The sequence below is a fragment of the Dasypus novemcinctus genome, chromosome 11 (assembly GCF_030445035.2).
Source record: "Dasypus novemcinctus isolate mDasNov1 chromosome 11, mDasNov1.1.hap2, whole genome shotgun sequence".
In the NCBI taxonomy this organism is placed as follows: domain Eukaryota; kingdom Metazoa; phylum Chordata; class Mammalia; order Cingulata; family Dasypodidae; genus Dasypus; species Dasypus novemcinctus.
In genome coordinates, this window is record NC_080683.1 from 114549563 (window position 1) to 114577228 (window position 27666).

Sequence of the window (27666 nt, forward strand, 5' to 3'; positions counted from 1 at the left end):
TTATTTTTTTTAAGATTTATTTATTTATTTATTTCTCTCCTCTTCCCCCCTACCCCGGTTGTCTGTTCTCTGTGTCTATTTGCTGCGTCTTCTTTGTCCGCTTCTGTTGTTGTCAGCAGCATGGGAATCTGTGTTTCTTTTCATTGTGTCATCTTGTTGTATCGGCTCTCCATATGTGTGGCGCCATTCCTGGGCAGGCTGCACTTTCTTTCGCACTGGGTGGCTCTCCTTATGGGACACACTCCTTGCGTGTGGGGCTCCCTACATGGGGGACACCCCTGCGTGGCAGGGCACTTCTTGCATGGCAGGGCACTCCTCGTGCGCATCAGCGCTGTGCATGGGCCAGCTCCACACTGGTCAAGGAGGCCTGGGGTTTGAACTGCGGACTTCCCATGTGGTAGACGGACGCCCTAACCACTGGGCCAAGTCCACCGCCTAGAAGCACTTTATAACTTTTAAGTATAAGAAGAAGAGGTACACATAGTGGTTACTAGAATTGTTTGACATTTTTATCTGTTTTTAGTATTAGGAAGCTACAGCCTCCATAGGTGCATATGCTAAGAATTGGTAGTGATAGGACTTAATATTAGAGATAGATCAAACTCTACCCTCTTCTTACTAATTTGCTCCCTTCAATTTTTCTTTGTCCTTGAAAAGATATATTTCCCTGCGCTTACCAGATACACTTTTTCTAATAGATTGAATGTTATGTTTACCACACAGACACCCACTGCCCCTTTATGTAATAAGGAGCAGTCAGTTTTCTATTAGCCATGTTAGAATGGGGAGACCATCTCATCCATCTCTCCAAAGGAAGAAAATTAGAGTGATTGGTTTCCCTTGACTGAACAGATTTTTTTTTTTTACAATGTACTTGAAAATGAAAAAATCTGATTCCATGAAATTCCAAAGACTTCAATCAAAATGATGAGGAAAATACTATGAAGACATCACTTGGTAGGACCCTGAAGATGGTTTGCCTTCCTTTCTGTGCCTTCCCACTCAGATGGCCTCCCATCTTTGATTCCACACTGAAAATAGACAATGTCTCATCACTAGTGGATAAAAGTACTAAAACTGAGGATGAGCTAGAGATAACCATCTACAAGAAAAGGTTTGGCTGGGCTTATGCCAGTAGTTGGATCACCGCTTCTGGATGACTGATTCTCCATGGTGAGGCATCCCCCAAAGGAGCTTCCCCGTGGCAACGATCAGTGTTTAACAGTGATGGTTTTGATTTCCGTGAAGAAGTAATAGGAATCCTTGATTCCTTCTCTTCCTATCCCAGAGCTCTTCATCCCCCCAAAAGGAAGGTTCAGCTCTCTGATGAGCCAGCAGTTGGTCCACACCAACCCTGCTTGCAACTTCTTAGCCACCCGGTGGACACGTCCCACATTGCAGGACCACACTGTGGCTGCCAGGCCATATTTGACACTGTTGGCTCTTTTAATCACCTCCTCTTCACTATCGAAGGGGACGACACAAGTCACTGGACCAAATATCTCTTCCTTCATGCAGCAGGATTCGTCCTTAATGTCTGTTATCACCGTGGGAAGCATAAAGTAGCCTGCCTGATTTTGGGGTGGAAGGTTCAATTCGTCCACTCCCTCACCACACAGAATCTGGGCCCCTTCGGCACGAGCTTTCTTCATATAACCTCTGACCTGTGGGTTAGAATCAAAATTAGCAACATCTGACCATCTGTGTTTCCCAAGAGAAGATTCCATATTTTCTAATCCTCTTGGAAATGTGTGGAACATCAAGCTAGAGGTGACCATCTCATTGATCTGCCAAGCCAGAGAGCCAAGGCACTCTCTCCATCATTGGGGCACTCGATCCTCACACATGTCAGGAGGGGATTGATTTGGTAAATGTGTAAGTCCAGGCACTCTGATAAGTGCTTCCCAAACACTATCTCACTTAATTCTCTCAAAAGCCTAGTGGGTGTGTATTATTATCGCCTACTTCTGATGATATAATTGAGACTCACACGGATAAATGAATGCCCATGTTCACTATGACTTAGCTCTAGGACACATTCAGTTATTTCCAGTTAAATTTTCAAAGGGATATATTCTCACTTTTGGAAGAGTATGTCCATTAATGAAAATGGCAAGTGGATGAGCCATAAGATTTATTTAAAGGTCAGGATGGCCTTCAAAGGCTAAGCTTCCAAAACAAATAATTTCTAATTGATGTTCTCATTCTTGATTATACCTTGAAAATACATTGAGGTAATATAGTATAACTAATTATAATGGGAAATAAATCAGGTAATAAATTAACCCAGTGACTGGTAGAAGTTCATTAATAATGGTTGTACAAATGGCTGACCTCAATATAGATATATATTTATATATGTAAATATGTATATTTTATATGTGGATATTATTCTACCCCAAAGGGGTATTATCAGTTTAGGACAAGTGGCAAAACTAGGTCTGAAAATTAAAAGTATAGATCAACAGACAAGTTGTCAACCAAAGGCAGAGTAATTTTGAAATGATGTTTTGGATCAACTCATCATTTATAATGATCTGGGCATCTGTCCCAAAATTGATTAGTCAATACTTAATGTAGAATATTCATTGTAGAGCTAGATGCTTATTTGCCATGTAAAATACAGTAATGTAATTATATTCTGTTATTAACGTTCCTTCCTTTGTAGAACACTTAATAAGTCAAGAAGTCAAAGTCTTTTTAAAAATGAACGTCTTATGGATTTATATCTCCTTCCATGGTGCCTCCTTCCCCCGAATCGAGTGACCGCAAGCTTCCCCACAATTTGCCCTATTCTAGTTTGTGTGTAGAGACTAAGTTATAGCTCCACCTCTCTTTCCTCTATCCTCCTGCTACTTTTGAAACAACTCACCTTAACTAAAAGCTGCCAAAGGCAGGCATCCTGTGTGAAACAGGGAAGTCAGGGGAAGGACATAGAAGCCTGTGGAATGCAGTAGCCAGGACTTTTGTCAATGATCCAGAACAGGACAAGTACAGACACGGCTTTAGAGGATGACGTCCAAGCAAAATTCCATGATTATCTCAAAGAGTCTCTTGGGATGATAATATATGAAAGGAAGTGCCAGTTTTCAAATGATGACCCTATCAAATATTTAATATAAAAGGTGACCCACAGTAAATTGAATTCATTTACCACAGACTGCATCCCTGGTAAGTAGAATTTTATCGACACTAAAAGCTTGGGAGCTGGAGTTTTCCATTTTCAATAAAATCTGAAGAAATATGTGACTGGCAATATGCTATAATATGTAAAGAAATATAATAAAATCTTGCCTTTGAAAGGAGAGAGTAGAGAGTAGTTAGTACATAATAGCTTTGAACATAAATTCAGAGTACAGAGATTAGAGGAGGGGCTAAGAACTTGACTATATTCAATCTCAGTTCCTTTATTTACTAAGATATTTCTTAATGCTCCAAGACTCATTTTCCTCATATGACAAACCAGATTAACACTACTACTTACTCATAGGACTCACAAGAGGTTTAAAGAAATGATAGATGTAAAATATTTACCATAAAATCTAAGTCTCTTATTTATTTATCTATTTATTTTTAGGAGGTACCAGGAATCGATTCCAGGACCTAGTCCATGGAAAGCAGGCACTCAACCACTGAGCTACATCTACTCCCCCGAAGTCTCTTCTGAAAAAGCCTTACTTCCCCATCCCTGGCTTCCTCTAGTAGCTCCAAAAGGGCAGAGACCCTCAGATCTTTCTAGAAAGCACTGGGCTGGCAGCCTAGTCCAGTTGGTGGGAACCCTGGATCTGGGCACCCACGTCCTGGCAGAAAAGCCACACAGAGTCCCAGGGACCCTCAAAGCCACAGAGGCCAGAGCCAGCAGCTTCCAAACAGAAATCACCCATTTCAGTGCTGGAAGAAATGGGAGCCAAACTGAGAGGAGCTTTGCTCTGGGCAGGGGGTCAGGCAGCAGGACAACAATACTAGAGAAACGACATGGGAGGGAGGGTCATGGAAACACCATCTTCAAGGATTCTCCCTAAGGACAAGTGCCAGTGATGAAAATCATGAAAAACTTTTTAAGTTGTGTGGACAAAATCTTTCTCCTCAGAAGAAGTGGCACTTTCTGAGATGAATGCAAACTAATTAAATGTCTTTTAAGATAGTTCCAAGGAAAATGTCTAAAAAATTATTTTCTACAACACCAAAGCAGTTGGTGGTTAAGTTTAGAGTTTAGTTCATAGAAATGTAACCGAGTTAGCCTCTCGTTTGGACAAAAGTATTGCGGTAATGTCAGATGTCAGCAACAAGGAAAGCTGGGGTGAGTGGGTATGGAAAATCTGTCTACATTCTCTTTGAAACTTTCTGTTAATCTGAATTATTACAAAATAGAATGTTATTCAAAAGCATTCAATTGAGATAGGAAACTGCCAAAATTATTAGGAGCTTTTAAAAACTTCTCTTTGAAAAAGTAAATATGTGCTCACAATGACAGATAGCCTTAAATGTTTGAATGTGTGTGTGGTCAGGAAAAACACTGATAACTGCCTCCTCATTTCCAGGGTGATCCATAGCAGCTAGGTATGCTAAATTGAAATGATGTGAATATAACATAACCAACATGTTATACAGATGCCTCTGGTTTTCAGGCGTAATTTGGTCTCATGGAAGTTGGTGTTTCTAGACAGAGACGTGTTAGGGAGAGGAAAGCTGGCACCATGTCTAGGGCCTGGTTTGGCTTTGGGCCACAGCTTCTGTGGCTGGGAAATAAAAGGAAATGGACAGGAAGCAGACTTGGCCCAGTGGTTAGGGCGTCCGTCTACCACATGGGAGGTCCACGGTTCAAACCCCGGGCCTCCTTGACCCATGTGGAGTGGCCCATGTGCAGTGCTGATGCGCGCAAGGAATGCCTTGCCACGCAGGGTGTTCCCCGCGTAGGGGAGCCCCACGCGCAAGGAGTACGCCCGGTAAGGAAAGCTGCCCAGTGCGAAAGAAAGTGCAGCCTGCCCAGGAAAGGTGCCACACACACGGAGAGCTGACACAACAAGATGACGCAACAAAAAGAGACACAGATTCCCGTGCCGCTGACAACAACAGAAGCGGACAAAGAAGACACAGCAAATAGACACAGAGAACAGACAACTGGGGCTGGGTGGGGGGGAGCGGAAGGGGAGAGAAACAAATAAAAAATAAACCTTTAAAAAAAAAAAAAAAAGGAAATGGATAGCCTCTCCCATTTCACTTCCCTTTAGGAAAAGATGGGATGGTAAAATATAGAGAAGGTGGCTAATTTTGGAAATAACTAAGCTGAGTCAAATTATTACATTGAGGAGGGTCAAGGGTTGAAATCAACTGGCATGATATTAGGAGCTCCAGCACAGCAAAACATCCTATACCCCTGCCCCCTGCTGGCACCTCCTGGATCTGATCAAGGTGGGGAAACCTGACCCTGCAGGTCGAGATTTCATCCTTCCTCTGTGCAGGTGCCGGTGGGCAGGCACCTGCTGGGTGAGCCCTCCACTACCACCTGCTCCCGCTGGAGAGTCTGCAGCAAAGTTCCTGGAATCACCAGGACAGGAACCACCTGCGGCAAACTCCTCTAGGGAGGAATGAATCCCAGACCCTGGCCCCTCCCAGATCCACTCCAAAGCGCTAAGCCTGCCTGATAGGTCTCAATGAATTCTAACCACCAACCTGCTAAAAAGCCGGGAATTTGGTTCTCCCTGTGGGGTCATTCAAAGAATGCAACATTTGGGATGCCTGTTTTTTCCTGATAAAAATTTGCATATCCACACTAAAATGATTTGACACCAAAAACATGTAAATTTTATGAGTAATTAAAACTACTGGGAGTCGACAAAAAAAAAAGTTTGAGCATTTATGAGATATCCAAATGTAATGCAAATACGGTGTTTTCAACTAAAGCATGTTATCAGCAAAAATTTTGGATCTTTTTTATAAGCTGATTCTTGAGAAACTCAAAGCACATAGAAAAATATGAACCACAGAAACTTTTCCACTTGGCCATTTAATGTAAGGTTGTCCAAATCGCGAATTAATTTGATAAATTATTTGATTGTATTTTTGAAATTCTTGATTGATATTTAAAATTTTGAATTGATATAATTTTGTGGCAATAAAATACCCATATCTGCCCAAGGTTTTTAAGAAGCTGGGATTCAACATAACAGCTGCCTGTGCCAAAAGGTGGAATATCCAACACGCATATCAATGAAAGGTTGAAGAGTTAAAGGAAGTTTAAGCAAAACCTCAAAGGCTTCTGCTTATCTATGGGTCCCTTTCTCATTGTTAGATTTAATGTTCACTGATGTTAGAGCTTCATGTCCATGTACTCGTAAGTATTTTCCTGGAGGAAACTGAGGTTTTGCTTTTGCATTTATTTTGTTTCCATCTTAGAACCACAGATAGGCCATAAACAGTTTGTGGAGGGATGTCCCCTGTTCCTGTAAGCATTTCTTCAGACCTTGTGTAACTGCAGGACATATAACCTGATCATGCGCAGAAAATACTGACTCTTGCCCCTCAAATGGCCTTTGTGTCACCAGGAACAGAGGTCACCTCCCTCAGATTCAAGATTACTGGGACAGGGAGACATCAGAAGCAGATCAAATGGGAGAAGTCCTTCAATAAGTAAGATCTGACCTAAAATCCACTCCACCACATAGGACAGCTCTATAATTAACCAAGTGGACTTTGCTAAGTCAAACTTCCCCACTCACCTCCTATCCCATAAAAATCTCCCTTAACCCTCAGATCAGGTAGACGGGTTTGAGCTGGGAGTCCTGTCTTCATGCTGATCAGCCTTGCATTAAAGCTCTTTCTTTCCTCAAAATCCCAATGTCACAGGATTGGCCTCTGTGGGCATCAGGTAGCCAGCCCTTATTTGGTAACAGTTTCAGAGTCTTGCTTACCACATTATATGTATACATCACAGTTAGGGACAACATAATTCCAGTCTTTGAGCAAGTTTGAAAAATAACTCAGCTAAATTGGAAATATCAGCACAACTCAGGAACTTCTTCAGAAGGCAACAGGTGACAAGGTTATATCCTCTTGAATATATCAGCTATTAGGGGTTGAGTTGCTTCCCTTCAAAACACATGTTGAAGTCCTAATCCCTGGTGTCCTAGAATGTGAACTTATTTGGAAATAGGGTCATTGCAGATGCAATTAGTTAAGATGCATTCCTACTGAAGTGGGTGGGGAGGGCCCTTAATCCAATATGACCGGTTGTCGCTTTAAGAAGGGGAGAAGACACACAAAGACAGGTGGGGAGGAGGCCAGATGAAGATGGGGCAGGGACAGAAGTAATGCTGCCACCAGCCAAGAACACCTAGGGCCACCAGAAGCCCCAGGGAGGCAAGGAAATTTTCTTCCCTAAAGCCTACAGGAGGCAACATGGCCATGCCAGCACATTGATCTCCAATTTCTGGGCTCCAGACCCAGGGATATATATAAAGCCCCCCAGTTGGTGGTACTTTGTTAGGCAACCCCAAGAAGCCAAGACAGCCATCAAAATGAGTCAGTCTGCAATATCAATTCTCACAAAAGCACTGTAGGGGTGATGGGGAGGGATTACCAATCATTTAATTGATACAGAAAAGTCAAGTGCATATCCTCCCTCAATGGGTAAGCTATTTTGACAGTGTGTAAAAGTGAAGAAGGGGTTTATGTGCTGAGCTGATACGGAGAACTTTGAATCTCAGGTGAGTAAGTGAATTGCAAAGGGGACCTTAGGCAGTAGCCTGTGTCTATCAGAAGATGCTTCTGGAAGTTACCGTTTGCTTTTGCCCATCTCTCAGGAAGCACTCGATGTCACCAGTTATTTTCATGTGGTGGGTGGAGAGGCATGCAGCTCTCGTGTCCTGTCCAGAACATCCAGACAAGAGAGCAGATAAGGAGCTTCTCACATCTGGTGAGATCCTCCTCTAAGAGGGTGGGCAGGAGGGATCATCCATAACTGTGGGTCCCTATGGGCACTAGGGGACCACTCCCTAAGCACCTGCAACCCTGCAGAAAAACAGAGCCATGCTGGCTAGCCTCACTTTGAATTAGTGACCACAAGCCTCAAGCAAGCCCCTCCAGATGCCCACAACATGGTCATTTCCGAGCCAGTTCTCTCTTCCCTCCTCCTCAAATCTCCAACACCATCTCCCTCCTCCCTTTTGGCTGGGAACCCTGTGTGGCAGTTTGAGATTATTTGTGAATACCAAAAAGAGAAAGATTATGTTTGTAAAGTAACCTATTCCTCTGGGTATGATACCGTTTGACTGTATTAAAGTCAAAGGTTTTAAGTTTACTTGATAAAATCAATTTAGGGCTTCTGATTTGACCACATCAGTAGGGCATGACTGTGGTTGAGTCCCTGCCCCCTTCGTGGGCTGATATAAATGGGTGCCCAATCAAGAAGATACAAGAAGAGAGAGAGAGCTCTGTTGTGTTTGATCCAGGGACCCAGGGAGAGATGAGCCATTCACTTGATAGTTTGCAGCTGAAGAGAACAGAGGCGCTGAGCAGCTGAGAAGGTCCTGAAAGAAACAAGCCCTGTGCCAGAGACTGATATAGGAAGCCCTGAGAGAGCCAGCAGAGATCATCCGCCATCTTGCTTCAACACATGGCAGCTGAATTTAGTGAAAGTACCTCTTATGACACCTTGAGTTGCACTTTCCGCGGCCTCAGGACTGTAAGCTTTCACTCCAAATAAATACCCTTCATAAAGCCAACAGATTTCTGGTACTTTCCATCAGCACCCCTTTGGCAGTGCCATACACCCTGCTTCTCATTTCACTGAGAAATTAGAAGACATAAAAAGAAATCATTTAACTATCATGCCTTCCCACCTGAAAGCATCTGTACTTAACCACGGTGTGAAGGTCAAGATGAAAATGCCAGACATCTGCCAGAGGCCAGGGCGGGGTCAGACATTTCTGCAGGCTTATGGAAACGCTCTCTGCCTCACTGGCTATTGGACAGAGGCCAGTCTCCCTTGGTGATCCTCGGTTACCTCAGTTATAAAACAAGCTCCTTCTCACTTCACAAGTCCATGACCATTTTTTGGAGTCACATGGTGGACATTAATTCAAATGACCCCAAAGACCTATCTTCCACAAACCACTCAGAGATCATTAATGGCTCCTCCCTGCTGGGCTACTGGTCACCCACTGAGAGAACCATACCATGGGGCTGGTTGTGGCTGACATTTCCAGAAGCCCATCTGCCATAAGCTAGAGGCAGGGCATTCTCAGAGGGGATCTTTGCCTGTGGAATTCCCTTCCAATCAGGGCCCACACTGGCCTTAAGAGCTGACCACCTTCTGAAAGCTGCCTTCCCTGCTCTCCTAGGCGTATCTCCATGCTGACTCCTTAAGTACATTCATTTCAAGACAATTCTGCTCTAATCTGGACGACATTTGGATATTCATGTCCAACATTTTAAAACTCTATGCCCAAAGAATAGTTCCCTCAGGTCATAAATTTTAAAAAAAAAAGAGGGTAATTGTTAACAGGATTTCCAAGCATGGGTGTGTGTTCCTCTCTTCAAATAAGACCTTCTGTAACTTCTGTTGCTGAGACCCACTCACCTTCTCCAAGTGGGCTTTACTTATCAGAGCGCCCATGCTGGCCGAGGGATCGGAGGGAATGCCGACTCTCCACTTTCTGGTAGCTTCCACAAACCTCTTTAGGAATTCACCATAGATGCTCCTCTGGACGAAGATCCTGCTGGTGCAGAGGCAGATTTCCCCCTGTTGAGAGGGACCCACGAGGACAATGACAAGACTGGAGGACAAACGCCCATGGGGGCAGGTACCTGCACTTGGCACGCCTGCTGCGCTTCGGGTGCTGTTCTGGGTGAGGGGATGTGGAGGCAAAGTCAACCCTGGAATCCACAGTCTAGTGGGCCAGACAAGAACACAAGCGAACAGGCTCAGCAAACCATGTGGTTCCAGGTAGTGATCTAAGCAACCAAGGACAGGGAAGCAGAGGCTGGGAATAGAAACTGCCAGGGGCTCTCTTAGTAAAGGGAGTCGTTGAGGTACTTGTGACCAGGGAACATCCAAACTGGCGTGGGATTGATGTGAAAGGGCTGGATAGGCAAAGATTTGGAGGAAGGGAAGTCTCAGCACTCGCGAGACCTGCTGTAGGAAGGAAGTTGGCGAGTGAGAAGAGCAGCGGGCAGGCGGTGGGGCTGGGGGAGAAGGGGGCAGGTGCAACGAGGTGTGTGGACAGGGGCAAGGTCAGGAGGGGAGCCCGAGAGCCTCGGAGCTCAGTGCGGAGCTTGCATCCTCCTCTCGGTATTCTGAAAAGACCGTGGAAGGTTTTAAGCAGCAGAGTACGAAGTCACTGATATTTTTAAACGATCATTCTTGGCATTGTGTGGAGAAAAGAATGGAAAGGGCAAGAGTGGGGGCAGAGTGAAGAGACTATCAGAGAAGCCACAGTGAGCTGAAGCGTGGACCAGGGGGCTCCAGCAGAGGGGAAGAGCCATGGTGGTGTGTATCTTGGGATTTCTACAAAGGGGCATTGTAGAAATGGAACAGTTAATGTTTGGAAATATTAAATTCTTCCTGCCACCCATATCACTACTAAACGATCTGCAGATCTGACTTGGGAAATCTCAGAGCATGACAGTTTCAGTAGTTTGAGTGCCTTGTGGCGTGTGGGGAAGGCGGAGACTCTTACCAAGTGTTCTAGTTACCCAGTACCACAGGTAAGAGGATGACTGTAGAGGAAATGAGAAAAGGAAAACACCATTTACTGAGAGCCTCTCGTGGGCTGAGCGCCGTGCAGGATACTTTCCCCTAATAATCCTGAGGCGTATCATCTTTCCCAGTGTGTGATTAGGAAACAAAGCCCAAGGCCACACAACAGAGGAAGTGATCACCTCCATTCTGAGTGACACAGAACCCACATTCCTTAGGCATCAATATGCTCTGAGCCGAAGGAGACCAGCGCATTTCAGAGATGCTTCGAACACACCAATAACATTTAATTAGGGAAGAAATATTCACTCGTGGAAGTCGTCACTCAGCCAGGTAAAAGAATTCAATTGCTGGGAAGCAGATGTGGCTCAAGCAATTGAGCTCCTGCCTACCACATGGGAGGGCCCTGCTTTGGCTCCCAGTGCCTCCTAAAGAAGACAGCAAGCTGGCAAGATGGGCAGGCGCGGCAAGCTGATGCAACAAGATGATGCAACAAAAGACACAAAAAGAAAAACATAATGAGACACACAACAAAGCAGGGAATGGAGGTGGCTCAAGTGATTAGGTGCCTCCCTCCCACATGAGAGGTCCCAAGTTCAGTTCCCAGGGCCTCCTAAAGAAAAAAGGAAGACGAACAGACGCAGCAAGTATAAACAATGAGGAGGTGGGGAGAAACAAATAAATAAAAATAAATCTTTAAAAAAGGAATTCAATTCATTTGCCTAAATTCCATTTGCTGCCTTGCATCAGCCAACCAGATCTGTGTCCCCTTTCCCACTGAAGCTTTGAAGTACCCCAAGAGGAAGTTTCCCTGGGTAAATCTCAAATCCTAATACAGTCCTGGTATCCACAAAGCCTAAAGCACAGCCCAAGCTCAGACTAGTTCACTTCACTGCAGAGCTCGCCTGACTTCCTCTCATGTGAATTTCTCAGTCTACAGAGTTTGCCCTTCTCCATGATGTCTCTAAGACATCTAAACATTTCGCTTAATTGTTTTCTTTGCTTTTTGCTCATCTTCAAGGATTAAATTAGTTCTATCATCAAATGCATTGAACCTATTGACGCAGAAGCCTTCGCCACTTTCTTGGTGAATTACTGTGAGAAATATAATACAATTAAAATTACCATGAAAGTAATCACAAGGGATATTTTTCAAGCTAACTGCAGAAACCCAATTGGTTTGTTCCCATAATTGCCCCCTCTCAATATAGAGGTGGAGTGGACATCACCAACCCAGGGTCCACAGGATGGAAAAATAAAAGATGGATTACAGTAGACTTACTGGTATTCTACTAGAGAACTATTGTGCCAAGTTAAGGAAGAAACTGTAGCATTGTTGTGGAGAAAGTGTCCGTGGTAGTTGCTGAAGGCAGGGAGAGGGAAGAAGAGATAGATGGGGGCATTTTGGGGACTTGGAGTTGTCTTAAATGATATTGCAGGGACAGATGCTGGATATTCTATATCCTGCCATAACCCACTGATTGGACTGGGGGAGAATGTAAACCACAATGTAAACTATAACCCACCTGGTGCAGCAGTGCTCCAAAATGTATTTACTAAATGCAATAAATGTGCCACAAGGATGAATGAGGTTGTTGATGTGGGAGGAGTGGGGGTGGGGTGGGGGGGTATGTGGGAACCTCTTATATTTTTTAATGTAACATTTTTTGTGATCTATGTACTTTTAAAAAAAGAATTTAATGAAGAAATTTTTTGAAAAAGATACGTTGCACTGCAATCCTCTTTCCTTCTATGGTAGATCTGACTCTTTGGCTTAAGTCTTTGTTCTCTGCCAAAATAAATCTGCCCTCCAGAGAAGTCATTCAGTGCGTGCACACCTGCTGTGTCCTAGCCAGTGTTCTAGGCCCCGAGGGTGAATGTCAGCAGAACCCGCGCAGCCCCCATCTTAATCCGTTTACCATCAGGGCCTCTGATCTAGTGTTAACCCGCGCGGATCCCACGGTCTTTAAGAATTCTATGAAAACTGTGCACCCCAGAAAAATATGTTGTACAGACTCAGGAGATTAAAAAAAAAAAAAAATGCCCTGAAGCTCACTCAGACGCCAAGCTGGGAACTGTGCTCTAGGCTGTTTCCGAGTTTACAGCTCTGTGCAAATGCATTTGCAATGCTTTGGGGGGAGCATAAGGTTTTCTGGGCATAGGACCTTGGGACGGCAAGAAGCGAGGGCGCCTCTGGGTGAATGACGGGCACCAGCGGGGAAGCTGGACCAGCCAAGGGCCGCCCCTTTGCCCACGGCTGGACACTGAGGAGCAGCTCGCGGAACAGAAGCTGCAAGGCTGCAAGGGCAGCAGGTGACGTCAAGACTGAGCAGAGCCAATGACGCAAACAAGACCAGGACCCTCCTCCCACCGGAATGGCCCGGATGGACCGCCCCTCCCCCGGGGTCTGCGCTCGAGGGGGCCGTGCGGCACACACCTGATTGGTGAAGCTGGACCTGACGGTGGCCGGCACGCACTCCGCCAGGTCGGCGTCCTCGAACACGATGGCGGGGTTCTTGCCCCCCAGCTCCAGGGAGAGCTTCTTGCAGTGGGGCGCGCTTAGGCGGGTGATGCGCTCGGCCGTGGGCTGGCTCCCGGTGAAGGAGAGCAGGCGCACCTCGGGGTGCGCCGCCAGGGCCTCGCCCGCCCGGGGCCCCGTCCCGAAGACCACGTTCACCACGCCCGGCGGAACACCTGGAAGGGAGACGCATCGGTGGCACGGATTCTCTCACCTGGCGGGGGCTTCGGGCTCCGCAGGGTCTCCTTGAAAGCCAAACAGCAGGACGGGGCCCTGGGGCTTACATTCTTGGGAGATTGCGCAGCACCCGGAACTTTCGCGGCCGCCCCTGGTTTAAAAGCAAAGACTGGCAGAGGCCCATCTGCCAGGAGCGTCCACCAGGTGAGCCTGGGGCTGTGGGGCGGGCCGTTCCGGGCACTTCGTTCCATAATATTGCCTAGGCCTGGCCTGCTTGGGATGCGGAGTCTCCAGGCAGGTCAAGTGCCCCGGCGGGGGACGCGTGCCTTCCTCCAAGCTGGCCTCTGGGAGTCACAGTTCAACGTGAAATGCAATGGTGGAGAGAAGCAAATGCTACAGAGGCATGGAGGAGAGCAAGAGGGTAGCCCGGGATGCGAGAGGGGGACTTTTGAGTCGCCCTGGCCCTGTGCCCATGGCAGTGGGCAGCAGCACCCCTGCACCCCAGCCTTGACTTACGAGTGCTGACATCTCCTAAAACCAGAGGCCCCGGTCGCTTCTACCACAAGGCACTGTTGCCCTCCATGTGCCCGCACTGATTGGCCTGACGATGGACTTGCCTGTTGGGGCCTTTCTGCCACGGGAAAGCGCACTACCTTTGGGCACAAATGGTATCTGTGCTTGCTTCTGGTTTACCTCCTGAGCCACGACACATGAAACGAGCCCCAGGGTGCTCACTGTGCCAGCCATCGCTGGGGGTGATTTCCACCCTGTAGACCTCACGGCAGCCCTTCGGGGTGGACATCACTATCATTACCTTCACTTACCCATGAGAAAACGGGGGCAGTGAGGTTACGTGACAACCAGCAAGCTGCAGAACTCGTAGGAGCAAGTTAATACATCAGTTATAAATGTTTTATACGCATGAATGGGTGCCCAGTGTATATCAGACAGCCTGGAAATGGCTCTTGAATTTAGGAAGTTTAAAAGTCCAGAAAGAAATCCGTAAGGGCAGTCGCGTTGTGCCCAGGAGCCCTTGGCGCCAGCCTGCGGGCAGCGGAGCTCATCGGCGCTGCAGTCCCAGGCTTGAGCTGCAAACAGGAGACGGAAGTCCCGCTGCCAGGCTCGGAGCTGCTTCCCTGCTGCGGGTATGTTTCCCTTGCCCCTGGTTAGATGTTCTCCCCTCATTAGAAACGTGTGCCCTTGGATTAAAACTTCGCCTCAAAAAATAATTTCAGGTGATGGTCCGTCATTACCCAGAACACCTGCCCATGGTTCCACCTCCTCACAGGCCCTCCTTGAGGGTGTAACCAAGGACCACCCAGGTGTGCTCCCAAGGAGACAGGGGAAGGAGACGGGAAGGTCTCCCTGGGCAAAATGGCCCCAAATCATGAAGGTGCCTGGGGAGCCCCAGCTCCAATAGCCCCAACTCTGCACCCAATGTGCGCTTTTGTTGTAATCCTGCTCATAGGTCGCCCCCACGGAGGGTACACCCTGGGGCCCCAAGGAGGGGAGCAGCCGGGTCCTGGGGGGACCAGGAGGCAGGAGGGGAGGCCTTCCCAGCTTCCCTGGGAGGAAGCAAGGCCGGGTGTCCCGGCATCCTGGACCCAGCCCTGCAACTCCACCAGACACTGGGCACATGCGGGGAGAGAGAGATTTTGGTTATGAGAAGCAAACCACTTTCATTGGTAAATAAACCTGCAGAAGTCGGGATGGGTGACTAAGAAACAACAAAGGGAACATGGGCCCTCAAATGCTGGGGCATGGCAGCTTAAATAGGGCCAGAAACCACAGTCAGGACACCCCAGGATGGAGGGCAAACATTTGGTGCTGCCGAGAGGAACCCCGGATTATTCTAGGCCTCCCCAGGTGGTAGTCACTGTGTACCTTTTATAATGATTTTATTTCAAAGGAAGGTCCTTGGTCTAGTATTCCTGAAGGCTCAGATCTAGAGGAGCTTCTTTGAATATCCAGAATGCGTAAGCAGGCCATTGCAGCTTTTTTTCCTTAAATTGCTCTGAAGCAGGACTGCATGTTTGTGATCCTCGCCTGCACGCAAGCCCCATGGAGAAACGGGAGGCTTCAGAGAAGTGCAGTTTGAGCACTGCAGGCTCAGCCATCCTCAGAGGAGAAAAGCCATGCAAAGCCAGAAGAGGGAAGAAGAGAGAGAGGGGCTGCTGCTGGTTTGGTATAAGCTCATTAGCTCGCAAGAAATAAGATCAGTTGCGCGCAGATGGCTGGGAATATGAGCTCTCCTGCAGACCAGGTGCTGGGGGTGTGAAAGCGGAGGGAGTCGAGGGCAGATGAGGCCTCACCGGCAGAGGCTTGGGTTTGGGGAGACAGTGGCACCTGGCTCGGCCTCCCCCACCTCTCTGCCCCTCCCCAAAGAAATGAAGCGCCTCTGACTTTTTGCAGATGCTGAAGACTCTGTTTCGCCAAGAATGGGATTAGAATGGGGCTCCGTTGGTCAGGGAGGGGTGGTACGTGCTGGGACGCAGCAGTCGCAGATGCTGTCACTTCACACGCCCTCCGGAGGCCTGGGGCACCCACAGAGGCCACCCCAAAGCCCCAGGCTGATGCCATGCAAGGGGAGCGGGCAGCCAGCCTGAGTCCTGGGGCCAGGGCCGTTCCCTAAACAGCAGCATGCGAACCTGTCCACTGAAGAGAGGAGAACTGGCTGGACTTCCTTGGAGGCCAGTGTACCTGTTTTGCTTCAGGGGGAGAAATAGGGGTGGACACAGCCAGAAAGACAAGACAGGAAGTGCCCCCCCAACACACACACCCCAGCATTCTCGCCGTGTGGAGACGTGGGCGGAGGACATCACGGGGGGCCTTCTCGTGGCATCCTGCCCGTGAGCTCACGCCCAGAACTGACCTGGCAGCACGCCCCTAAGGTGCCCATTAAACTATTAGCAGAGAGGACGAGGCGCCAAAGAGCCGCCCTTGCAGGCTGGCGAGCGGCCGCCGTCCACCAGCTTCCGAATCGTGGCTCCCAGCGCAGGGGAAGCCGAGCGATTGGATATTCTCTTGAAAATGGGCCTATCCCCTTAGGGGTCAGATAGATATGTATATAAAGATCATAGGAATGTGTTGATTTTCATCAGGATCAAATTGGGGCTCAAGCACATGAGTCGAGCTGACTCTCCAAGCGCGCTGGTGTCTCTGCTTCGACCAGCTCTTGAAGCCTGTGCTTGGGCTGCTCTCGTGCCCTCCCTGTCCTGCCGGGGACGCCCCTGCAGGTGGAAAGAGGGAACAGTGTGGGGGCAACTGGAGGACGAAGGATCAGGGAGAGGAAAATCACAGGTGGCACTGGACTCGGTCTTCTGTGCAGGCTTTATCCAAAATAACTCTGCTCCAGCTTTCCAGGAGTCAGGGACCCAAAGGAGGCTGAAAGCTACAAAATGTACAGGCCACCGACCCCGCGCCTCCCTCACCCCCCAGCCCCAAGTCACCTGCTTTGTCCAGGAGTTTGCACAGCATCCACGCCGTCACTGAGGTCAGCTCACTGGGCTTGGCTACCACGGTGTTCCCGGCGGCGATGGCCGGAGCCAGCTTCCAGGTCAGCAGGTAGAGAGGCAGATTCCAGGGAGTGATGAGACCAGCTAAGAAGGAGGACACAAGCACCACGGCCAGAAGCCAAGGCCCCTCAGCAGCAGCCTGGCCCCTCGGGGCTTGCCAGGCAGACCTGCCTCCTGCCCCAGGACACACTGCTCTTCTAAGACCCAGGCTTGGCTTATTTGTGGCCACCTTCAGTGAAATGCTTCTAAAATGTATTACAAGCAACTGCACCTTTTAAAGAAGTGGGTAGTCGACCCAGCTTGCTCTTTTCTTGGTGGCTTCTGATTCTCATTATGAACAACAGCAATGCAAGTTCCATCACTGATCGCTAACTGGTTCCAGATTTACAGACTGGTTTTTATAGCTTTGGGATTGTTGTTTGTTTGGTTTTTTTTTTTTTTTTTTCCACCCCGTTATCACATTCTTCCAGCTGCTATTTGTTCTAACAAGTTTCTCCAACTCTGTTTCTAATTGTTGTGGATTAAGACATAAAAATCTCAATCAAGCTTTTCAGAGTTGTTTGCAAACTAAGAGCAAATAGGCTCTGGGGTTCCTCAGTAAGCCCAGCGAGCTTTAGTGCCAAGACTATGGAATCCATTCTGGCTATTTAGAGAGTTTCTTAAAAAGTTCTTTGCAGATCTCACCTGTGTCCTGGGCAGGTAGATGTGCTGAATAAGTCACATAACCAGCATTTAAGGTATGACTTTATGCAATATTCTGAAACTGTCCAGGATGCCCGCCATAAAACACGTAAAAATAAACCCTACCTTATGAATAAACAATGGATTCGCCTAATTTTATACTCTTCCCTCAAGGTGTGCAATGAAAGTAAACATATGTTTTATATTACTAAATTTCCTATTTTAAAAAAGCTCTTCTTCAGTGGGTAATGGAATAGTTTTGCAGCACAACATGTAAGCATGCTTCTTAGGAGGTGTGAGCTTTCCATAATGCCTTGCGAATATGACTTCTAGTGGGTTCAAAGAATCAAAGCAGTCAAATGTCCCATTTTCTTCCCTTGTAACGTAAGTCATTTACCCTCATAAAATGTAACTAGCACAGCATGACTGTTGGTGGGTTTCTGCCTCAGAGGAAACAGTGACATCTTGTGTTCACTGTGAGTACTGCAGATACTTAGATGTCCTCAAAAGGACAGAGTCCAAAAAAATGAATGAGGGAGAAAATTCCCTGTCAAAGGTCACTTACCATGCCCCTGGCTCTATTCTAAGTGTCCCACAATTATTATTTTATTTAACTCACTTGACAATAAAATTAAAACTCTCATCCTGGATTTTCAGATGAGAATTCTGAACACATGGAGGTAACTGGCCCCAGATACACCCAGAGCCTGTGCTCACCACCACCACCCTTTCTGGAAGTGGATTTAAAAAATATTATAGGGGGTAAAAAGCCCCCAACAGGAGCTTACTTTCAGCACCATCCTTTTCCCTGTGATTGTCCGAGAACAAGGTTACAGGAAGAAGTAAGGGGTTTGACACAAAGAAAGTAAACTAGAAATGGATTTGGGGAGCCAATTAACTTTCAGTAAAATGGGGTGGGGGGGGAGGGAGAGCTGTTCTCCCCTTTTCCTCAGTCTGTTGTTCCCTTAGGTCAGTTCCACTGGAGTTTCATCAGCATGTCTATGGTCATTTCGATGCTGGCTTGAAGTGTCCCCCAAAAGGACCTGTCCAGCCCCGCCCTGGAACCTCAGCAGGTGCCCTTATTTGGAAATAGGGCCGTTGCAGCTGGAGTTAGTTAAGGTAAGGTCCTCCTGGTGGGGCAGCCCCTAACCCAGGGGGACTGGAGTCCTCAGGAGAAGAGAGACAGACCCACGAGGGTGAAGACGGCCGCGCGCGGAGGTGGAGGCAGGGGCGGGAGTGACGCCGCCGCCCCAGGCCACCAGAAGCCAGGAGGGAGGCGCGGGGCAGGCTCTTCCAGGACCTTGCCAGGGAGCCCGGTCCTGCCCACCCCTCGATTTGGGACTTCCGCCACCAGGACCGTGGGAACAAGTCTCGGCTGAGTGGAGCCCCCGCTCCCGGTGCCTCGCGGCGGCCCGCAGGCGTCTCCGGGAGCACCTACCGACGCCCACGGGGGCGCGCACGGTGTAGTGCAGGCAGCCCGCGTGCTCCACCTGGGTGCACTCCGACGTGTGGTGGAGGATGGAGGAAGCAAAGAACCGCAGGTTCTGGACGGACCGGGGGATGTCCATGGCTCTCGCCAGCGCCACGGTTTTCCCTGAAAGAAGTTCACACGGTGAAGCCTCGGGGTGTTGGGACGGAGCTCGGGGACACTGCCAGGCGGCTGGGACCGCACGTGCGTCCCACGGTACGCGAAACACTCTGACCATGGCAAGAGCCGATCGTGGTCTGGTAAAACTGACGTTAGTTAGGCGTGAGGCTCTGAGAGGCGATGTGGGGTTAGCGTCCGGCAGCGGACTCCGTGGCGGCGCTCATGAACCTGCAGGCGCCGGCACCCCCACACGCGGGCCCTTTTAATTCAGGCTCACCAGGCTGTGTACGCGCTACACAGGGATGAAACAAGGGCTGCTAAGGCCGAGCCCACTTCTATAAACAAACGATGCTTACTAAACGTCCTCCCAACCCGTCGTGGGGTCGTTAGGGTGCACGAGCGGGAACCCCTGGCCCGAGGCCCTTGGTCCCGCGCGCGCCCCCGCGCGCCCGCTCCTGGGCTGAACCGAGGGAGACCTGGCGTCCCTGGGTGCGGCCGCTTGAGCCTCAGGGCTGCGGGGCTGTGCGGGGTCAGGCGCTCAGGGGAGGAAAAGGCCTTTCCAAGGCCTGCAGCCGCGCAGCTTCTGAAGCTCTGGTTGGTTTAGAGCAAGCGCCTATCGTGAAACGACCTTGACTTTTCCTAAACTACTAAGTAGCCTTGTGAAGATTTAGACCTTTTTACTCCACCACCCTGATCTCTGGGAAGGAGTCTTGAAGACTGGGAAATCGCGTGGGCATGGGAAAGCTGCCTCCACGACTTGGCCACGTGACTGCTCCTTGGGGATCTTTGTCTCCCACGGCTCCCCTGGCCGGGCTGGACGCCGAGGAGGTGGCGTGGTCAGCCCCGGCTTCACCTCTCCCCAGGCTCGTGGCCCTTTCCCATGAACCTCTGCAGTCCCTGCCGCACAGGGGACACCTCCCTGCCCTGGACTTTGGCTCCACCTTGTGACCAGCGCCAAGCCCGGCCTTTAGAGGCCTGGCAGGTCCCTGCTTCCCACGTCCCCCGCTGCTGGGGGAAGAGGCCCAGGAGAGCCCGGCGGTGCCAGGGAGCGCAGGAAGGACCAAACGCCTCCTGCCCCCCGACCAACCAGGTCAAGAGGGGAGAGGACGCGGACCAACGAGCTGGACGTCCTCCTCGCCCGCCCCGAGAGCCGCGTCCGGCTTCTCGCGCAGCACCGACTGAGAGGCACCTGCGCGCAGGTGCACAGGCCCGCTCTCACCTTGGTCTTTGGACTCCGCCTGGGCAAACTCCTCGAGCGCCTGCTCCAGCAAATCGGCCAGCCGGCTCAGGACCTGCGCGCGCTCCTGGGGGCTCCGGGACGACCAGCTGGGGAAGGCTCCTTGGGCCGCCTGCACCGCCGCTTCGACCTTGGAGGAGGCGGGAGGACAGGAATGTGCCCGAGCCCCATCCCACGTGGCGCAGGAGGTCGTCTGACAAACTAAGCTGCGGGAGCGTCTCCACAGCCAAAGTCTAATGGAAGAGGCAGGGGGGCTGCAGGGTCCACAGGGCCACATGTGCCTAATTCTTTCTGCCTAATTTCAAAGAGCCGGACTTCCCAGGGCTGAGGTACCCACTAGGCAGGCGACACAGGTGGTCAAACAGGGGCACCCCAAAAACAGAAGAAAATGCTCCACTGCAGCCGGGTCCCCAGAACAGGGCAAGTGGGTGATCAGAAAGAAGCAATTTTCATTTCAACAGATGTCCATTTTCCATCGTTTCAAAAATATTTTATTTTGAATATGGCATGGAAGCGAAACTTAAGATGTGTAGAATCTCTAAAGCTCTTCCTCCAGATCTGACATATCTGATAGAGTCTAACATATTGTGTGAAATAGTGTTCTCAGAATGTCAGGCCTACTTGGAATGATTCCTTTCCTTAGTCCTTTTATGGGCTAGTTTTGATCTACAAAGGAAGAGACTATTTCACACAAACTTGCTCACTTAACCTCTTCTGCAATTCTGCAGCGTAAGTATTTCTATGTCCATTTTACAGATGAGGAAACTGAGGCACAAAAAGCTCAAGTACACCACAGAAGGCCACACAGCTAGCAAGAGGCAGAATCAGGCTCTGATCCCAGACCTTGGTGGCGTCCCAGACCCCAAGCTGCCCTGCTACGGTGTTGCCATGGCCACTGAGCTCTGCCCAGCGCCAGAGGCCTCAGAGGGTGGGTGGGAGGCTGGAAACCTGGTATTGAAGCCAAATCCAAAAGATGTTATACGGGAAGGTGTGGGCAGGCAGCTAGTGGCCAAAATGCAATGCAGGAAAATGACTTTTCAGGTGCCCCTTGCCTTCCGCCTCTCTCAGGCACAGGCTGAGTGAAGCCTTTTCCAGGCCCAGCAAATCTGCAGCCTGTGCCTCACCCCTCTCTCCTCCCACACACTCAGCAAGCACTTCAGGGCACTCCCAGCTCTCTTCCATCCGCCCCCTGGGCTTGGGAGCGGCCTCCCAAGGCTTCAGGCACTGACTTATCGTATCTTGTGATGTGACTACAGTGTGGCCTCCCCCACCGAGGCCAGCCCTCCCACTCCAAACCTGATCTAGCTCTCGTGCAGACAGTGTCACCTTCAGCCCAGCTGAAGTCAAGCACAGAAAGATTCTCAGTGGAATTAGAAATGTCTGGAAAGATGGTGGGTTCACATCCAACAGTGACTCTTTGGGGAGCTGGTGTAACTCAATGGTTGAGCACCAGCTTCCCACATACAAGGTCCCGGGTTCAATGCCCAGCCCTGGAACCTCAAAACAACACTAAACAAAAAGGATAATCTCTAACGTGGACCTACAGACAGGATGAGGGAAGAGAAGCTGCAGCCTGGGGAAGCTTCTCCCAGCCAGTAAGGGAGGGTTAACGCTACCGCAGACAACATAAAAATCTGACGTATTTGCTATGCAGAACACTCAAGCCCACTCATATTTTCCAGGTTGCCTCATGCCCTATGTCTTACATCTGTGTAATGCACAATGCACATTAGTCTACAACACGCCACATACAAGGTCAGTAAAAGCTCATACTTAAAAAGTGTTTCTATGTGCCCAGCACAGGGGCCTTTCCATAAAACAGCACCACGAAGGTGTTCTCTGTATCCCTGTTTTGTAGATGAGGTGACTGAGAGATTGGGCTCAAAGTCAAGGCCATAGCTACCAAGTGGTGGAGCAGGTCTTTGAGGCCAGAGAGGCTGACTCAGATCTGTTTTTATGACAGCAAAGTTGTCACACAAATGCTACAATGCAAGCACGGGCATGCGTGAGCAGGCGTGTATGTGCATCACCATTGGTCTCTACGCGTTGGATGTAAGGTGTAGCATACTCTGCTTGGAAAATGAGGCTTGCTGTCCATTCTAGTTTGCCAGCTCACTACCTGGGACAATCCAGGTAAGGCGCCAAGCAGAAGGCAAAGCCCATCACCAATGCCAAATCAAATGGGGGCCAACCATTAGCAGACCCGCAGTATAGCCTGTGTAGCAGTTTGGGATTGTTTATGAATTCTAAAAATTGGATTATGTCTGTAAACTAGTCTGTCAGAGGTATTACTTTTAATTGATTAAATTATGATTAGGACTTTGATTGGGCCACATCAGTAGGGTATCAGTAGAGAAAAGACATGGCAAAGGGCAGACTTGGGAGTTTTGAGCTGGAACCCAGGAAGTGAACACACAGGAGAAGAACACAGGAGACTAGAGATGGCTCCTTAGACGCAGCAGAAGCCCCAGAGTGAGAGACAGAGCTGTTCATCTGACAGTCTACAGCTGGCCTTGTGGAGCAGCACAGCAGCTAAGCCCAGGGAGAAATGGAAGCCCGGGAAGAGAGGAACCCAAGAAGCCTGAACTCTTGGCAGATGTCAGCAGACATCTTGCCCCAACACGTGACTTTGGTGAGGGAGGTAACTTATGCTTTATGGCCTGGTAACTGTAGGTTTCTACCCCAAATAAATACCCTTTATAAAAGCCAACAGATATCTGGTATTTTGCATCAGCACCCCTTTGGCTGACTAATACATCCTGCGAATGACTTTTTGGGAAATCAGGCATGTTGTTTGGATGGTGACCATATATTTCAAGCCAGAAAAAAAACAAAAAACAAAACAACGGAACTTATGGGGATCAGAACATATGGGAAGTGCATGTGGCTCAAGTGATTGCGCTCCCGCCTACCAAATGGGAGGTCCTGGGCTCAGTTCCCAGTGCCTCCTAAAGAAGGCAAGCAAGACAGTGAACTGACTCAACAGGCTGGTGCAGCAAGCTGAAGCAAAAAGATGATGCAACAAGAAACATGAGGAAAATATAATGAGAGACATTACAAAGCAGGAGCAGAGGTGGCTCAAGGTATCAGACACCTCCCTCCTCATCAGAGGTCTCAGGTTCGGTACCTGGTGCCTCCTAAAGAGAAGACCAGCACACAACAAACAGACACAGCAAATGCAAACAACGAGGGGGTGGAGAGAAATAAATAAATCAAATAAATCTTCTTTTTAAAGTGAATTAAACAGAATAATGATAATGTTGAGGTACTCACAAAAAAAAAAAAAAACATGCAAGCTGGATTTCTCTGAAATCCAAAATATTTGTATATTTGTTACTCTACTAGCAGGTGCCTCCATGCCTTATTCTCTCTTCTGTAAAGACACAAGCCAGTTAGCTGCAGGTGAACTTTCACCTGTATTTGGCTTATTTGTCATTTTTAACCTGACTTTGAAAAACACAGTGAGAGAAAGGATTGGAAAACACAAGGGTGAGTTTTTCACATCAATCTCAGGTCATCTGAAGCAAAACAAATTTGCTGGTTATCATTTAACCAGTGAGTTACAGTTTATTCAATGACAGTATTTGCACAAAGTAGTCCATAAGTCTAAAGGGTTTTTTTTTTTTAACACAAGGCAGATTTAAAATATTATGAACAACAGAAAAAATGATATAGTTCTTTTTAAAAACTTGCATATAATGTATTTATATATGAAGGCTACAATTATATTTTAAATAATCTATTTTCTTGTGCCTCAAAAACAGGTCATTTTAATCCATTGGATAATAAATGACTATACATGCCTTAGCCACCTTCATTAACCAAATATTTTATAAAACTCCACCCAAATAAATTTATTCCAAGTTACTAAAATAAAAAAATTTTAAACAGCCTGCCACATAGCACTTGGAGTAAGAAAAAGAATGCTAAGTTTAACTCCAAAAGCATGTAAGTGAATTTAATTTTGAGTTTCATCATTCAAATGGTAATTTTCTCTTTACTTGGTATTTTGAAGACACAAGGAATTATTCAGAGCACAGGCTAAAATAAATCCTTGTTTTGTTTTGTTTCAGCAAAGTAATACATTTTTTAGAAATCCATGAGTATAGTGGTAAATTTAGACAGTACTTGGTAGAGAAAACGGAGCATTTAATAATACTGATAATACTTGCAAATAATTTCAACTAGACATGAATTCAGGGAATGTCCACAGATTCCCAAAAACCCGATACACATCCTCATGCTACTCTTAAATACAGGAACCCGAGAGCTGTTCTGTGAAACATACACATGCAGGAGCACAACGCACCTTCCTAGAACTAGAATCTTCCTTCGGCCAACGTTTAGCAATTTTGCACCCATCCCCCGCCCCCTTTTAGAAAACAGAGTGACCCATAATTCACAGACACATGAAAGAAACCCCGGTCTCCTCCAAGTGTGCCCACTCACCTCCTCTTCCCCACTGTCGGGTACTCGGCAATGAACTTCCCCTGTAGACGGGTCGTGAGAATCTAGGTATGAGTGACAAGGTAGAAACTTGCCACCTATGAAGTTTTCCAGCATCAAAAGAGTCTTTGGTCCAGCCATAGTTCAGAAGAGTTCTGAACTTTTGAGTTTTGTTGTCCCACCACACTCCCCTGCACCCCAGTGTCTCCTCCCCTTTCAGTGCAAAGGGGGAGTTGCCGTGACTCAGAGAGAATTCCAGCCTCCAAACTGCAGTCAGGAAGCACTAACAGACTACCCTGACTTCCAGCACATCACGACAAATGGGCACTAGTGGGCTCAGCTTGTGCGTCTGTACCTTGGCAAAAGGCATCGTGGGTATCATTTTATCATTTTATCATATTTACACTGTCTCAAGCATTTCCTAAGCGACGGGTCCTGAAACCAGTCCTTCACATGAATTTCCCCATTTATTCCACACCGTAGCCCTGTGTGAAGCAGATGCTATTTCCCATCTGTTATAGAAGACACTGAGCATCTGGGAGGTTGGACGACTAGTCCAGGGTCATGCAGCTCAAGAGGGAGGCTCGACCCTTGGCCTCCTGAGTGCAGCTTTTCCTTCCGGGCATCCCGGCCACCTGCCCGACAGAGGCGACTGGAGACAGACAGCCTCTTTCCGTTGCTCTGCTCTGCTCCCGCGGCTTTGGCTGCTTTCTTTCTGCAGAACTCTGTCCAGCCAGAAACGAGTGGCAGCAGCTCACATCTTCCCAGGTGTGCCGTGGAGATGAAGACGCACGCTAAAAGCATGCACGACACGTACAACAAATGCCGCCCACAGCCAGGACGTGTGTAAGAATTTCTACAAATGGGAAAGAGATGAACAGCCTCATATAAGAAAAAAGCAAGGGATATACGAAAGCAAGGGGTAGAAAAGGGAATACAATTGATCAATGGATGGATTAAAGGACGCTCGGCCTCATTGTTAATCAAGAAATATGAAATTCAAAGGAGCCCTGTTTTTCCAACCAGACTGGAAAACAGTTTTTAGGATCAACAGTATCCCCCGCAGATAATAGGAGGAAGCCTGTGCTCTCCTTCCCCACTGATGGGAGATACTGGAAGGCTCGTCAACACTTACAGATGCCGACCTTCAGTCCGAGCAACACCCCTGCTATGAATCTCTCCTGCAGAATCACTTGCCCGTATGCAAGGAGATAAGTCACAGCGCACTGTTTTTAATGATAATTAAAATACCAAAAACCATCTAAATGTCCATCAGTGGGTGAATATTATAACCGTGACATCTACAATACAGGATGTATTGTTAAGTGAAAAAGGAAGCGAATGAATAATAGGTGTCGTATGATCATTGGGATGTCTACATACTTGAGGGTTGAGGGGGAGAAGGGAAGGGTCTCTTCCTCTTTTTTCTCTATCCACATTTGAACTGCTGGGATATTTTTTGATCAGCCTATAAATACATACTCCTTCTGCAGTTAACTAAATGTAACTGAATGTTCGATACCAGAATTCTAAAATTCATTGGTCGTTTGGTGTCATTTCCTGGCACCTCCCAGACCCTCTCTGCTTCCACGTCACGCTCTTCCCCAGGTATTCTCCAAAATTCCTGCTAATCACCTCTGCAAAGCAACAGGCTCCCCACTGCCTGTGCAGAAAGGCTCCTGGCCTGCGCCTGCAGACCCATCAACTCCGTAAGACGTTCTGCTGAACCACGGCCCACCTCCAGGTCTTCCCTCCTCAGCAGCCCTGAGCCTCTGCTGAAGCTTTGGAAATATAACTCATTTATCCAACAGAACCACATTCTCGGAGAGGGCTCCCTCCTCCCAACCAGTCAGAAGCACAAGCAGTATAAAGATGATTTTTTTTTCTCAGCTTAAAATTCTTAACATTTCCTTTTCCAGATTATCTTTTTTTCTTTTCTTTTATGTTAATGGATTTTGGTCATACTGATGGGGAAGGGGCTTAAAACAATAGGAGTTTATCGTGTCACAGTTTTGGAGACTGAAAGTCAGAAATCTACGTTGGTAGGACTCCATCCCTCTGTCCTTCCTTGCTTCTTCATCTTCTAGTGGCTACTGACCATCCTCGCCTTTGCCTGTCTGTCCTTTCCTTATAAGAACTCCAGCCATTGAATTTAATTATTTAATTCCCACCCCTGAGATGGCTCCCTCATCTGTCTACTTGTTTCCACTCACTGTGTGCATTTGTTGTCTGTGCTCATTGTCTGCTCACTGTGTCTGCTCATTGTATTCTGATAGTGTCTGCTCACTGTGTCTGCTTGTTGTGTCAGCTCACTGCATCTGCTCATCTTCTATAGGGGAACCAGAAACTGAACCCAGGACCTCCCGTGTGGGAGGCAGGCACCCAACTGCTTAAGCCACATTCACTCCCCATAGCTGTTGAATTTAGAACCCACCTAAAACCATTGTGACCTCATCTTAACTGGAGCACATCCACAAAGACCCCATTTCCAAGTGAGGTCCATTCACAGCCAGGGGTTAGGACTTCACCTTGTCTCTTGGACATGAGCCAACCCACTACATTTAGACAGAAACCTCCCAGCTCGTGCCGCAAGGCCCTGGCCGAGCACTATCTGTTAGGCCCGCAGCCTCCTCTGCCTCCAGGCTCCTCTACCCTCAGCTGTCTGTCATCCGACTTCAGCCACCCCAACCCCACACTGCACTTGCAGGACCTACAATAACCTCATTTTTATTGGGTTTTGGGGGAAGCATGAGCACTGGGTAAATTTCCCCTTGTTAAATGAATCAAACACAAAACTCAGTCCTC

The 27666-nt window shown here is 48.2% G+C and overlaps 1 protein-coding gene across 1 annotated transcript; it reads right to left on the bottom strand.

The window, feature by feature from the left end:
* On the bottom strand, nucleotides 1-25712 carry ALDH8A1 (aldehyde dehydrogenase 8 family member A1). The gene is made up of 7 exons (XM_004465283.3): nucleotides 24865-25712; nucleotides 20398-20545; nucleotides 19029-19184; nucleotides 16844-16993; nucleotides 13137-13393; nucleotides 9581-9742; nucleotides 1-1664 (listed from the first exon to the last, which is right to left on the bottom strand). The coding sequence occupies exons 1-7, from the start codon at nucleotides 25000-25002 to the stop codon at nucleotides 1212-1214; spliced, it is 1464 nt and encodes a 487-aa protein (XP_004465340.1). The 5' UTR covers nucleotides 25003-25712; the 3' UTR covers nucleotides 1-1211.
* Between the last annotated feature and the right edge of the window lie 1954 nt (nucleotides 25713-27666).